General features: G+C 42.2%; 1 protein-coding gene across 2 annotated transcripts in view; it reads left to right on the forward strand.

The window, feature by feature from the left end:
- LOC137261406 (uncharacterized) overlaps nt 1-16341 on the forward strand; it is a 42345-nt gene that overhangs the window by 19586 nt on the left and 6418 nt on the right. For both annotated transcript variants that reach the window (XR_010954852.1, XM_067799151.1), the window contains exons 2-3: nt 13964-14909; nt 15327-15403. Coding sequence is in view for 1 of the 2 variants with exons in the window: in XM_067799151.1 (XP_067655252.1) it covers nt 13964-14909; nt 15327-15403 (1023 nt within the window). In the remaining variant the exon portion in view is untranslated. The remainder of the gene's footprint in view (nt 1-13963; nt 14910-15326; nt 15404-16341) is intronic.

Below are 16341 nucleotides of genomic sequence, written 5' to 3' on the forward strand. Positions count from 1 at the left end.
CCTTGCGGTTTCATAGTTTACATCGCCATACGTCATAGATCACTCACTCACCCTTGCAGTTTCATAGTTTACATCGCCACACGTCATAGATCACTCACTCACCCTTGCGGTTTCATAGTTTACATCGCCACACGTCATAGATCACTCACTCACCCTTGCGGTTTCATAGTTTACATCGCCATACGTCATAGATCACTCACTCACCCTTGCAGTTTCATAGTTTACATCGCCACACGTCATAGATCACTCACTCACCCTTGCGGTTTCATAGTTTACATCGCCACACGTCATAGATCACTCACTCACCCTTGCGGTTTCATAGTTTACATCGCCATACGTCATAGATCACTCACTCACCCTTGCAGTTTCATAGTTTACATCGCCACACGTCATAGATCACTCACTCACCCTTGCAGTTTCATAGTTTACATCGCCATACGTCATAGATCACTCACTCACCCTTGCAGTTTCATAGTTTACATCGCCATACGTCATAGATCACTCACTCACCCTTGCAGTTTCATAGTTTACATCGCCACACGTCATAGATCACTCACTCACCCTTGCAGTTTCATAGTGTACATCGCCACACGTCATAGATCACTCACTCACCCTTGCAGTTTCATAGTTTACATCGCCATACGTCATAGATCACTCACTCCCCCTTGCGGTTTCATAGTTTACATCGCCACACGTCATAGATCACTCACTCACCCTTGCAGTTTCATAGTGTACATCGCCATACGTCATAGATCACTTACTCACCCTTGCGGTTTCATAGTTTACATCGCCACACGTCATAGATCACTCACTCACCCTTGCAGTTTCATAGTTTACATCGCCATACGTCATAGATCACGCACTCACCCTTGCGGTTTCATAGTTTACATTGCCATACGTCATAGATCACTCACTCACCCTTGCGGTTTCATAGTTTACATCGCCACACGTCATAGATCACTCACTCACCCTTGCGGTTTCATAGTTTACATCGCCATACGTCATAGATCACTCACTCACCCTTGCAGTTTCATAGTTTACATCGCCATACGTCATAGATCACTCACTCACCCTTGCAGTTTCATAGTTTACATCGCCACACGTCATAGATCACTCACTCACCCTTGCGGTTTCATAGTTTACATCGCCATACGTCATAGATCACTCACTCACCCTTGCAGTTTCATAGTTTACATCGCCACACGTCATAGATCACTCACTCACCCTTGCGGTTTCATAGTTTACATCGCCACACGTCATAGATCACTCACTCACCCTTGCGGTTTCATAGTTTACATCGCCATACGTCATAGATCACTCACTCACCCTTGCAGTTTCATAGTTTACATCGCCACACGTCATAGATCACTCACTCACCCTTGCGGTTTCATAGTTTACATCGCCACACGTCATAGATCACTCACTCACCCTTGCGGTTTCATAGTTTACATCGCCATACGTCATAGATCACTCACTCACCCTTGCAGTTTCATAGTTTACATCGCCACACGTCATAGATCACTCACTCACCCTTGCAGTTTCATAGTTTACATCGCCATACGTCATAGATCACTCACTCACCCTTGCAGTTTCATAGTTTACATCGCCATACGTCATAGATCACTCACTCACCCTTGCAGTTTCATAGTTTACATCGCCACACGTCATAGATCACTCACTCACCCTTGCAGTTTCATAGTGTACATCGCCACACGTCATAGATCACTCACTCACCCTTGCAGTTTCATAGTTTACATCGCCATACGTCATAGATCACTCACTCCCCCTTGCGGTTTCATAGTTTACATCGCCACACGTCATAGATCACTCACTCACCCTTGCAGTTTCATAGTGTACATCGCCATACGTCATAGATCACTTACTCACCCTTGCGGTTTCATAGTTTACATCGCCACACGTCATAGATCACTCACTCACCCTTGCAGTTTCATAGTTTACATCGCCATACGTCATAGATCACGCACTCACCCTTGCGGTTTCATAGTTTACATTGCCATACGTCATAGATCACTCACTCACCCTTGCGGTTTCATAGTTTACATTGCCATACGTCATAGATCACTCACTCACCCTTGCAGTTTCATAGTGTACATCGCCACACGTCATAGATCACGCACTCACCCTTGCGGTTTCATAGTTTACATTGCCATACGTCATAGATCACCCACTCACCCTTGCAGTTTCATAGTTTACATTGCCATACGTCATAGATCACTCACTCACCCTTGCAGTTTCATAATTTACATCGCCATACCTCATAGATCACTCACTCACCCTTGCGGTTTCATACACGTCATAGATCACTCACTCACCCTTGCAGTTTCATAGTTTACATCGCCATACGTCATAGATCACTCACTCACCCTTGCGGTTTCATAGTTTACATCGCCACACGTCATAGAACACTCACTCACCCTTGCAGTTTCATAGTGTACATAGCCATACGTCATAGATCACTCACTCACCCTTGCGGTTTCATAGTTTATATAGCCATACGTTATAGATCACTCACTCACCCTTGCGGTTTCATAGTTTACATCGCCACACGTCATAGAACACTCACTCACCCTTGCAGTTTCATAGTTTACATAGCCATACGTTATAGATCACTCACTCACCCTTGCGGTTTCATAGTTTACATAGCCATACGTTATAGATCACTCACTCACCCTTGCGGTTTCATAGTTTACATCGCCATACGTCATAGATCACTCACTCACCCTTGCGGTTTCATAGTTTACATCGCCATACGTCATAGATCACTCCCTCACCCTTGCAGTTTCATAGTTTACATCGCCATACGTCATAGATCACTCACTCACCCTTGCGGTTTCATAGTTTACATCGCCATACGTCATAGATCACTCACTCACCCTTTCGGTTTCATAGTTTACATCGCCATACGTCATAGATCACTCACTCACCCTTGCAGTTTCATAATTTACATCGCCATACGTCATAGATCACGCACTCACCCTTGCAGTTTCATAGTTTACATCGCCACACGTCATAGATCACTCACTCACCCTTGCGGTTTCATAGTTTACATTGCCATACGTCATAGATCACCCACTCACCCTTGCAGTTTCATAGTTTACATTGCCATACGTCATAGATCACTCACTCACCCTTGCAGTTTCATAGTGTACATCGCCACACATCATAGATCACTCACTCACCCTTGCAGTTTCATAGTTTACATCGCCATACGTCATAGATCACTCACTCACCCTTGCAGTTTCATAATTTACATCGCCATACCTCATAGATCACTCACTCACCCTTGCGGTTTCATACACGTCATAGATCACTCACTCACCCTTGCAGTTTCATAGTTTACATCGCCATACGTCATAGATCACTCACTCACCCTTGCGGTTTCATAGTTTACATCGCCACACGTCATAGAACACTCACTCACCCTTGCAGTTTCATAGTGTACATAGCCATACGTCATAGATCACTCACTCACCCTTGCGGTTTCATAGTTTATATAGCCATACGTTATAGATCACTCACTCACCCTTGCGGTTTCATAGTTTACATCGCCACACGTCATAGAACACTCACTCACCCTTGCAGTTTCATAGTTTACATAGCCATACGTCATAGATCACTCACTCACCCTTGCGGTTTCATAGTTTACATAGCCATACGTTATAGATCACTCACTCACCCTTGCGGTTTCATAGTTTACATCGCCACACGTCATAGATCACTCACTCACCCTTGCAGTTTCATAGTTTACATCGCCATACGTCATAGATCACTCACTCACCCTTGCAGTTTCATAGTTTACATCGCCATACGTCATAGATCACTCACTCACCCTTGCGGTTTCATAGTTTACATCGCCATACGTCATAGATCACTCACTCACCCTTGCGGTTTCATAGTTTACATCGCCATACGTCATAGATCACTCACTCACCCTTGCAGTTTCATAATTTACATCGCCATACGTCATAGATCACGCACTCACCCTTGCAGTTTCATAGTTTACATCGCCACACGTCATAGATCACTCGCTCACCCTTGCGGTTTTTATAGTTTACATTGCCATACGTCATAGATCACCCACTCACCCTTGCAGTTTCATAGTTTACATTGCCATACGTCATAGATCACTCACTCACCCTTGCAGTTTCATAGTGTACATCGCCACACATCATAGATCACTCACTCACCCTTGCAGTTTCATAGTTTACATCGCCATACGTCATAGATCACTCACTCACCCTTGCAGTTTCATAATTTACATCGCCATACCTCATAGATCACTCACTCACCCTTGCGGTTTCATACACGTCATAGATCACTCACTCACCCTTGCAGTTTCATAGTTTACATCGCCATACGTCATAGATCACTCACTCACCCTTGCGGTTTCATAGTTTACATCGCCACACGTCATAGAACACTCACTCACCCTTGCAGTTTCATAGTGTACATAGCCATACGTCATAGATCACTCACTCACCCTTGCGGTTTCATAGTTTATATAGCCATACGTTATAGATCACTCACTCACCCTTGCGGTTTCATAGTTTACATCGCCACACGTCATAGAACACTCACTCACCCTTGCAGTTTCATAGTTTACATAGCCATACGTTATAGATCACTCACTCACCCTTGCGGTTTCATAGTTTACATAGCCATACGTTATAGATCACTCACTCACCCTTGCGGTTTCATAGTTTACATCGCCACACGTCATAGATCACTCACTCACCCTTGCGGTTTCATAGTTTACATCGCCATACGTCATAGATCACTCACTCACCCTTGCAGTTTCATAGTTTACATCGCCATACGTCATAGATCACTCACTCACCCTTGCGGTTTCATAGTTTACATCGCCATACGTCATAGATCACTCACTCACCCTTGCGGTTTCATAGTTTACATCGCCATACGTCATAGATCACTCACTCACCCTTGCAGTTTCATAATTTACATCGCCATACGTCATAGATCACGCACTCACCCTTGCAGTTTCATAGTTTACATCGTCACACGTCATAGATCACTCACTCACCCTTGCGGTTTCATAGTTTACATTGCCATACGTCATAGATCACTCACTCACCCTAGCAGTTTCATAGTGTACATCGCCACACGTCATAGATCACTCACTCACCCTTGCAGTTTCATAGTTTACATAGCCATACCTCATAGATCACTCACTCACCCTTGCAGTTTCATAGTTTACATCGCCATACGTCATAGATCACTCACTCACCCTTGCAGTTTCATAATTTACATCGCCACACGTCATAGATCACTCACTCACCCTTGCAGTTTCATAGTTTACATCGCCATACGTCATAGATCACTCACTCACCCTTGCGGTTTCATAGTTTACATAGCCATACGTTATAGATCACTCACTCACCCTTGCGGTTTCATAGTTTACATCGCCACACGTCATAGATCACTCACTCACCCTTGCGGTTTCAAAGTTTACATCGCCATACGTCATAGATCACTTACTCACCCTTGCGGTTTCATAGTTTACATCGCCATACGTCATAGATCACTCACTCACCCTTGCGGTTTCATAGTTTACATCGCCATACGTCATAGATCACTCACTCACCCTTGCAGTTTCATAATTTACATCGCCATACGTCATAGATCACTCACTCACCCTTGCGGTTTCATAGTTTACATCGCCATACGTCATAGATCACTCACTCACCCTAGCAGTTTCATAGTTTACATCGCCACATGTTCGCCTAGTACACGTTTATTCCTTCTTCGTCGATCACTCACGCATAGATATAGTTTTCGTAAAGATGAACATAGTTTTAAGGGAAAATAATTAATCATTAAAATATCATGCATTTGTGTGAAGAAGAGTTTTTCTTTGCTTTCAGAAACACCATTAAACTTTTTGTACTGTTTTGTACAAACTTACATGCTCTGTATTGGGTACATATTCCAGCTTTATGAGACAGATTACCTCACCTACTCGTATCAAATTTTGTCACATCTGACTGCAGTAAGACGAAACCCAGTCATACCCACCCTGGTAGACAAGTACCTGACTTGTTTCCGCCTGTCAGACGCTGGCGTTTATTGGGGTTAACTTGAATAATGTGGGGTCCCTCTAAACATGCCAAGGATTAATCATATCACCCGCTTGATTACCTCTTAAATCACCCAGGCAACCTGGACAGACCTCCCTGCAGTGGAGTAACAGATGTGTTGAAACAATTAGTCTGCTCAGTCGAATCACGCTGTGTCACCATCACTTGGTAGGTTATCTGTGTTGTGTTAAGACCTTTAAACATCAGCTATCTAATACATTGATAGCTGACATAGACAATATATTTTGCATGTACTGACAAATATGACTTGACAGTCAGTTATGTCTTCTTAGAACTGTAAGTGAGGGACTCACTCATTTTACCCATGTAGGGGATCACTGTAACCCCACTAGACTACCCCACTGCCCCAGGACTCTGAAGTAAATAACATTCATTAACGTTGTTTTAGTGAGTGAGAACAATTATAGAAATATCTTTCTCAAGGTTACCGGGATCGACACCAGAGATGGTCTTCATACACTGAATCCGTGTAGAGAATCGAACGTCGTCCTTCTGCAAGGTTTCCGAACACCTTAACCACTAAACTTCCCGCGGCCGCGGTAAAGCCGAAGTGGTTTGGACGCAGTAGTTTGCCACTGTTTTGAGCACTTTGTGTGGCATAGGGAAAAACACAAAATTGTCACATCGTGAGCGAGTTTAAAACCGTATAAAGTACTCCAGTCATATCACTGCTTGTCAGTTTAATGTACGAGGAAACCCTGACATGATGAAGACCTCAGCCATTTAGCACTTTGATAAAACCTCGAGAACCAGCTTTACTACGATGGTGTAAGAATACGTTACGCGACCTGCAGCTAGACACAGCGCCATTGTACACTTGTCCCCGTTAAATCTGAACCCCCGACACGCAGCTTCTGTAATTGAACCAAGCATTAGTTACAAGGGGATCTTTGACATCTCAATAGCTGCCTGATGGTGTTGATATCGATATGTCAAGAAACAACTAGACTCTGTTGCGAAGCCTGTAGGTTTACATGTTCTGATAATGGAACTTCATCTACATGATGCAAGAGCAGATATAAACCCACAACCCTCCTCAATTCCTTTGAGATCACGACAGTGGTATCATGGGTACTTGTTAAGAGTAGGGTTACCGGAGCCTTGTCGGACATTGCTGTGGTTGATGCATATTGCAGGCATGAAGATTATATTACGTTGGTGAAGTAAATGAGAGTGAGTCACGTTTTATGACGCTTTTAGCAATATTACAGCAATTGGTCTGCGAGGGACATCAGAAATGGGCTACACATTGTACCCATGTGAGGAATCGAACCCAGGTCTTCGGCGTGACGACTGACCGCTTTAACCACTTGGCTACCCCACTGCCCTTCAAGTGAGTACACGATAAGCCTACTATGTGTTGGGGGAAACTTATGGAAGGTTTCACATGTTTCACATTTTGGTGAAACCCTCGAGTATTGGTATGGTGCTCACAAACATAGGAGGAACATGGTGGAGGAATAAGGCCTTTTGATGGCTATTAACACCGTCCCAGTGAGGCATTGTTACTATAAATAATGCCATTCTGCTCAAGAACATTTCAAGGCTGTTGACAGAAGCGTGATGAGTTGAAGGCTGTAAGTAGTACAATTCTAGAGAAATATTCACAACTGGAGACTCCAGTTCGTAGTTGAAAATTACGAGATGAATGCAACATTCTGTTCCGCTTGGGTGTGTGTTCAAGAACGTAAAATTCCCTGTACAGTTTACCTACCCCACACTTGGAGCTGAAAAGGGAGTGAGAGTGTGTGAGTAATGGCGTGTACAGGGAGATAATGATGAAGTCTCATTGTCTGTATATAATTTTACAACACCAATATTTCCCTGACGTCTAAAAGTACTGACACCACCGGTTACTTTATGAGAGACAACATGTGTATATCTGAGAGACTGCATGTGTACATATGAGAGAGACAACATGTGTATATATGAGAGACAACATGTGTATATATGAGAGACTGCATGTGTACATATGAGAGAGACAACATGTGTATATATGAGAGACAACATGTGTATATATGAGAGACTGCATGTGTATATATGAGAGAGACAACATGTGTATATATGAGAGACTACATGTGTATATATGAGAGAGACAACATGTGTATATATGAGAGAGACAACATGTGTATATATGAGAGAATACATGTGTATATATGAGAGACTACATGTGTACATATGAGAGAGACAACATGTGTATATATGAGAGACAACATGTGCATATATGAGAGACTGCATGTGTACATATGAGAGAGACTACATGTGTATATATGAGAGACTGCATGTGTATATATGAGAGAGACAACATGTGTATATATGAGAGACTGCATGTGTACATATGAGAGAGACTACATGTGTATATATGAGAGACTGCATGTGTATATATGAGAGAGACAACATGTGTATATATGAGAGACAACATGTGCATATATGAGAGACTGCATGTGTACATATGAGAGAGACTACATGTGTATATATGAGAGACTGCATGTGTATATATGAGAGGGACTACATGTGTATATATGGGAGATAACATGTGTATATATGAGAGACTATATGTGTATATATAAGAGAGACTACATGTGTATATATGATAGACTGTATATAGGATGTAAGCTCAAAAGAAAGCATGTATGACTATAAAAGGGACAAGAAAACCTTCACAGAGGGTAGCGAGTGTGGACTACTGGTGCTAAAACGGGCTTGAATAGGGCCTGCTGGAGTTGAAATGGGGTTGAGTATGGACTACTGGTGTTAACACGGGGTTGGACATGGCCTGCTGGAGTTGAAATGGGGTTGAGTGTGGACTACTGGAACTAAGACGGGGTTGAACATGACCTGCTGGGGTTGAAATGGGGTTGACTGTGGAGCTAAAACGGGGTTGGACATGGCTTGCTGGAGTTGAAATATGGTTGAGTGTGGACTACTGGCGCTAAAATGGTGTGGAATATGACCTGTTGGACCTAACACTGGGTTGAATATGACCTGCGAGAGTTGAAACAGGGTTGAATATGACCCGCTGGAGTTGGAATGGGGTTGAGTATTGGCAGCTGGAGCAGAAACGGAGTTGAAAATTGTTGCTAGAGCTGCAACTGGGTTGAATATGGTGTCCGAGAGTTTAAACAAGGTTACATCTCTTATGGACTGTTAGATCTGGAACGAGGTTGACGGAGGAATGCTGGGTGTCAAGGTTGAAACGGGGTGTGTAATTCCTTGCTAGAGTTGCAACAGAGTTGAGTAAGGTGTGCTAGAGCTAGAAAGTAGGTGGATTTCGGTTGTTGTAGCTGAAACCGGGTTGAATGTAGATTGCTGGAGGTGCATCATGGTTGATTATGGACTGAGGGAGCAGACACCGGCTGAGGTTGAGTTGCCGTTATTCATATATATGTTGTGGAGGATATCTAAGAGGCTCAGTGCTGCGGGCTGGAGCAGTCTACTTGATTGTCCTGCAGAAAGTCAACCCTGCTTCCACTGTGATTCTTGTGTCGGTTACACATACAGCCGAGGTGATGCTTGCTATACCACGTGGTTGGCTATTTACATGCAATGTGCTACTTCTTTGTCCAAGATTAACCTGTTCACTATTTGCTCTGTAAACTTCGTGCAAGGAAACTAGGTAGCGCCCCCCAGCCAAACAGCGCGCTGTTGGAATGTGTTTCAACTGGAATGTGTAAAACTGCTCGATGTAGGTAACGGTGTGAGTGAGTAAATGTTGTTTTAAGCCGCATCAGAATTATTGCTGTTCGTCACGGCATGAATAAATATCCATGGATATAAGTGAAAATAATGTAAATGAAGGTTCGATAAGATATCAAGTCACTTTAAACACTAAACGCTGATTTCAAAATTTCTCAATGTTATCCTTTAGAGTAGCTAATAAGGTACAATTAGACAGTAAGAAACGGTACTAAAAAGTTCAGAAGCAATTTGTACAAGGTAAACATTGGATTGGCATTTACCATAAACAAATTGAAGGGGTCATCCCCTTTCAATAAAAAAAAATGAATAAGTGAGCAATGGTTTTGCGCCGCTTCTACCATTGTTCCAACACAGCGGAGTTAAAAAAACAAAAACAGTTAGTATAACGAATGTAGATAACGAATTACATACTCCATGTATAATGCAAGATAATATCTTATCGTGTGACGTCACAGACTCCACGTATATGTGTTCTTTCCGTTTAGTGTCTCATTGCAACGAATATTTGAATGACCGACTGAGTTTAGTTTGAAGCCTCACTCAGCAATATTCCAAGTATATCGTAGCGGTCTGTAAATAATCGAGTCTGGACCAGATAATGCAATGGTCAAAAGCATGAGCATTGATCTACGTAGAAGGGATACGTCAATCAAGTCAACGAGCCTGACCAATCGTTTCCGTTAATCGCGTCTTACGACAAACCTTTTTCAACTGAAGATCAGTTCTAACCCACTAGGTAGTTATTTGAAATTTTTCATAATGCTATATGTCTGAACCCGGCGAAATAAGAAATCTGTACAATAGACCAAATTGGACGATTCCAGGTCTGTCATACTCATGTGTTCATGTATCCCCATCAAATATCGATGACACCAGGTGCTTGCGGAAAATATACTCTATTCTGCGTAAGGTGCATGAATGAACGTGTCTATATTTATGTCACAATTTAACACTTACATCCTTTTCTTTAAATATTTGATATTTGATGTACGTGTGTTCTGTAAGGTAATTCAGGTTCGTTTTAAGTATAATCTGTTAAATGACCGTGTCTCCTTGTCAATCATCAGATTGTCACCACCCCTAACTTATAGCTTATGTCAGCTGGTCCTCATTGTTTAATTCTAACTCAGTTGAGTTTTTGGACATTAAAATAGTATACACTTTCACTCCATTCTTATCCACACATATGTGTTCAAACACGGTTTATCTGGTTTATCGATCAGTAAATCCGAGTGCATGCCAGTTACAATTCAGAACGCCTTGAGGAGTATAGAGCTATGTTTCCTACATGTATTACGTCCACCTGATATGAAGTGTACGCACACTGTTCTGGGTTCACACAGGCACACTTACTCTATGTCACTCACCCAAGCGGCAACACTACACATTGTGACACTTGTGTTGGGTTCCTTTTCTCCACATGTGACAATCCATGGGTGGCCCAGTGTGGTCATGGTGAGAGTACTGAATGTCATCTTCCTGCATCGTTATTAACTGTAGACTTGTAATACGTTTAAACCAGCTCCAAAGATGTTTCGAGTCGACTTTTGAGAATTAGGTGCCTAGTGGTTAATTTTAAAGCGTTCATTTATCACGCCGAAGACCCGGGTTCGATTCCCCACATGAGTACAACGTGTGAAGCTCTTTTCTTATGTTCCCCGCATTGATATTGCTTGAATATTCCTGAAAGCGGCGTAAAACAAATCTCATATAAACCTGATTTCTGTACTAGACATCCCTGGATTTATCTTCTTGTGAATCCTCCTAGCAAGGCTGTGTTACATGCGGCTTAAAACATCACTCATTCATCGGTACGAGGCGGAACATGCAGATCGCGGGGCCGATGTAACATCGTGGAAATAGAAGAAGTATCCCACAGTGTTCTGTTTGGCAACTCAGACAATGTAAACTGTGTTCCAGGGCCTGTGTGTGACTTTTGACACAGGGCTAGTTAAATACTCACCGTCGTCATGGGCAATTAGAAGCGTTTCTTGTGCACTTGACTGTTCCCCGACAAACTTCACACAGGGTTGATACTCCGTGCAGTGTAAAACAATGTACAGGAAACGAGCCGCCCTCAGACAAAGCCGAGTTCGGAGTTCATAACATCACGAACACATCTGCATATACACAGATTAGAGAAACGATGTTCACCGGTCCGTATTGTTTTAAATGAAAACGTAAACTATATCAGTTTATTTAACAGAAGAAAATATAGGTTTAAAGAAAGAAACTGAAAGAAAGTTGATTTCATAAATATGCATGATTTCTGTTATTTTAGAAAATGAAAGTATCGACATTATTTGGTAATCTTATATTGGTGATCTGCTATTGCACCAAACTGATTGGGAAATACCACAAATAGATTTGATGATAGATTTGAGAGTAAGCGAAGTTCGAAGTGTAGCTATTGATTATGACATGATATAGTCACCAAATACAAACACCTCGGAGTTTGTTTTGAGAAACTGAACTTCATTGCAAATTGTAATTCATGTTAAAATCTACAAACTATGTCTGGACACAAACCCACTCTTCTTTGAAGGATTTAATGGCCAGTATCAATGACATTTTTCGATGGTGTGTAATCGTATCCCAATCATTGCTGTTCATTATATCAATCATTGGGTTGTTTGGTCCAGACCATATTATTTCCAAGCAGTGGTCATACAGCTGGAGTAGTGCATGTTGACGTTTCCCAGGCAACGTATATTCAGTTACACAGAAGATGAGTGTACATGTTGATACCCTTGCTCCAAGACTTTACTGATTTCTATGCCGGTGGATGTATAGTAATTCTGTCTTTAAAGAGACAAGTCTAGATAAGCGAGCAGCACAAGAACACCAATCTGTAAAATATATTTTTTCAAAAATTTTCATTCATTTCAAATATTACCTCAGAGACTTGTGCAAGTCTGGCATGCTGATTGCACTGTCCTTCTCACTAGTGACCTCCTTTGGAGAGTGACCTCGTGATTATTTCTGGGAAGGCAGAGTGGCTTGTCCTGTTCATGTATATTCTCATGGCTAGTACTCGAGAGTTATCGCGTGTTGGAGTTGCTAGTCTAGAGGGTGACCTTCAGTAGTCTATTTATCGCCGTTTAACCTGACCGCCGTCTGGCATGACTCACTGGACAGCAAAACGCCAACTGTCGCCATATGACTAATGTTTTCGTGTTTTGTACAAGCCTATTTTAAATGTACGTTTTTTTTAAAAGTCATTATGTAAAGTGTATTAATGGATCACCCGAGTCAGTTTTTGTTGCACCCATATATTTTCAGAAAACACCACTGTTAATGTCAATTTGAACGGATCATGCTCTACCCCTTCTGTATTAGAGGGGACATATCCTTACGCTGTAACAGGAAAATAGCCACCCACACTGTTGATACAGCATGATATTGCTTTACTTAAGAAGTACTCCTTAATAGATCGTAACTGGGATGAGATGGTCGGACGCCTACGACCGGACCAGAAACCGGACTTGTATACTGGTGTTCAAACCGCCAGTGGTAGACTTAATGGCAAGTCAAAATCCATACACATCAGACACGAGACACAAAGGATCAATACTCTGTGATCGTATCGCATCGTTCCAGTCACTGGATTGTCTGGTCCAAACACGATTGTTTACAGTCGAAGTTGTAATCATGCTGAACGCGGCATCAAACACATACCAATGAAATAGTCAGAGTTGTACACTGCCTGTAGAAAGGATTTCTTAAGGATGTGGAAGGGTATTGATCTTTTCTATATATACTCGTGGAAACAAATATATAAACCCATGAAAGGACCCTTCCGCTTTTCACCCACAGGGCAATACAAAACATGCGAAGAAACCTTGTAAAGGATAAAGCTTTCATGCTTTCTCTTACGTGTGTCTATGAGTTACGGTAATATTAAAGGAAGTCTTGGCCAAGGTGAATGTCATTTCCAATCAAATTATTCAAGACATTTAAAACGCTTTGTCTCTAATCTCAGATCTCAGATGTCTGTCCAGTCAGAAAATACCCTCAATACACATGCACTATATGCCCCTGTCCATAACTGCCACAAACAGACAGAAATCAGATATGACTCTTTACCAGTGAATTTGTCCCTTTAACATGCTTTTTTTCTGTTACAGACAGCTGACAGTTTCCCCGGAAGGTCAGGCTGTAGACGGTGCAAGCCTGGATACTATGCACATGCATCATGCACGGATACCAAAGAGACAGTATGTCGTCGTTGCCCAGAAGGTCACTTCCTTCCCGAATGGAACGTTATGGATCATTGCTATCCTTGTTCAAAATGTGGCCACGAACTATTCGAGCTAAAGCACTGTACGAGAACATCAGATGTGTTTTGTGAGTCCTGTTCCTCATTGCAGGCAAGAGGAAGTCCTCAGTATAAAATGTTCTGCTGGGGACTTGACACAGATGCGGCTGAGATGCTTAGCGATGAACCTGAAAGGGATGGTGAGAGTGGTGAGAGTGAAAATGTGCTCTTTGGTGAAGGCGGGGAACTTTTGGAATTAGATGCAGGTGATGGCAAAAGTGATGTAGAAGATGAGGATTCCTCGGGACAGGTTGGCCGAGAAGAGGATATTGTGTTTAAAGAAGCTCTACACGAGCCTCTCAAAGCAAGTGAGCTTGACAAGAAGGATGATGACGTGGAGGTACATGACATATCTAGCGTGGATCTATCGGAGGGAAGCGGATATGTTCTGTCGGAAGAAGGAGAGGAGATGGACGAAATAACAGAACTTCTCGCTCAGTCAGCCACTGTAGAACCTAACGAAGCTATCGAAGATGAGCTCATCCCATTGGGAAAGAAGAAAGTCTCTCCGGCTCCTACAGAGGTTGAACTTGACGTGGACGAAGAGGGCAGCGGTCTGGTGGTGGAGGATATGACAAACGCCTCACTGGCCGAACATGTAAATGTCACAGAGGTTCCTGTGTTGACGGAGGACACGTCCAGACTTCTGGTGGAGATTGGTTACTCTGGCGATGGTGAAGATGTGGTTGTTTTGGACAACGCCACAATTCCAACAAATGAGATCATCATTCTGACAAACAACAGCGTATCTCTTGGTAAGAGTTTAGCTTGGCTTTCTTCACAAACCGATCTTAGTATCATCGTAGATCGTTTTAGGATTACTATACAAGCTGCAAACAGCACCCTGGAAGATTGAAATTAATGAGTTAAAAGTATAGGTGGTGGGTTGAGTGTATTTTAACTTGCGGTATAGTGTACACGAGCTTTAGTCAATAAATATGACATACATGTATCAGCAATTTATCATTTCACAAGCTACCCAACAACCAAGTGACATGAAATTAAAGTGTATTACCCTCAAGTTAATGCAGGCCTGACACTTTAAACCTGTGTTACATGACAGTGTGTGGACAATCAAATAGTCGATCGTTTTAACCGTGAGAAACCATTTTCTTTGTATGAAGTCCACGTCAGTCTCGAGTATGCTAGATTGTCCTATTTTACAAATTCAGATAACCCACTGCTTGAATTGGAAATCGAGCCGGATGAGCCAGCTGAAGAGAATAAAGTGGAAGCTAGTGTGGACGAGGTGAGAGAACTACTCAGAAAAGTGGGTTTTAATACTGGAGAAATGTGTAATTCAGAAACTTCTATTTACACAACTACTATCGATTCTCCATATGCGTGAAGCATTTTACTAGTGTCGCCTGCAATGATCTAGTTCTGAAAGCGCCGTAAAACTATACTCACTCACTAATTCTACATGCTGGCGCTATGGAACATGACTGCTGTAGATAGGATATGCTAACAGGTTCTGTCAGCTTCGGGAGTCTCCACTGAGTATATATTCATATATAATTCATCTGTTTCCCTATTTTACTTTTAATGGGATACATGATAAATGATCTCAATTATCCTCTGACGCTGACATTTTAAACAGTGTAGATTTTGTCAGACACCCATCATCGTGGGTTCGAATCCTATGTTCCTATATCAGAACGCCTGTTGGTAAGTCGACATCTAGGTCAGCCTACGTCAATTTGGCATTGTCAGTGGTGACAAATTACTGTTTTCTTAAAACGTCTTTATTCACATAGTAGTGGCTGGGTACCTGGTAGGATTGTGATACGACATATAGATACAGATGTTTTGATGCTCTCCAGAGAGCTATGAAAGAAATTTGGGCGCTAAATGATACGCTTACTTGTTTAGAACTGCTGTGCTTTGATATCCAGCATGGAAAAGTGCATCACTAATCGACAACTATTAACATATTATAATCTAACTGACATGCTGTGATGTCATGGATATATTTCCTATCCAGTTCACTCACTCACTCACTCAGTAATAGTGAAAAGAGTGATGACGTGTACGAGGGCAGTGACGTCCCGCGTTGTATGTGCGTTACGTCACTGAGATGTAAGTAAGCAACTTTAACAATGTGCTGTAAACGCTATGTTTTGGTGTAGTTCCGGTACCAACAGCAACTGATTCGGTACATAATAGTACTTCTTCTCGATTATCATT

The sequence above is a fragment of the Haliotis asinina genome, chromosome 14 (assembly GCF_037392515.1).
Source record: "Haliotis asinina isolate JCU_RB_2024 chromosome 14, JCU_Hal_asi_v2, whole genome shotgun sequence".
Lineage (NCBI taxonomy): Eukaryota > Metazoa > Mollusca > Gastropoda > Lepetellida > Haliotidae > Haliotis > Haliotis asinina.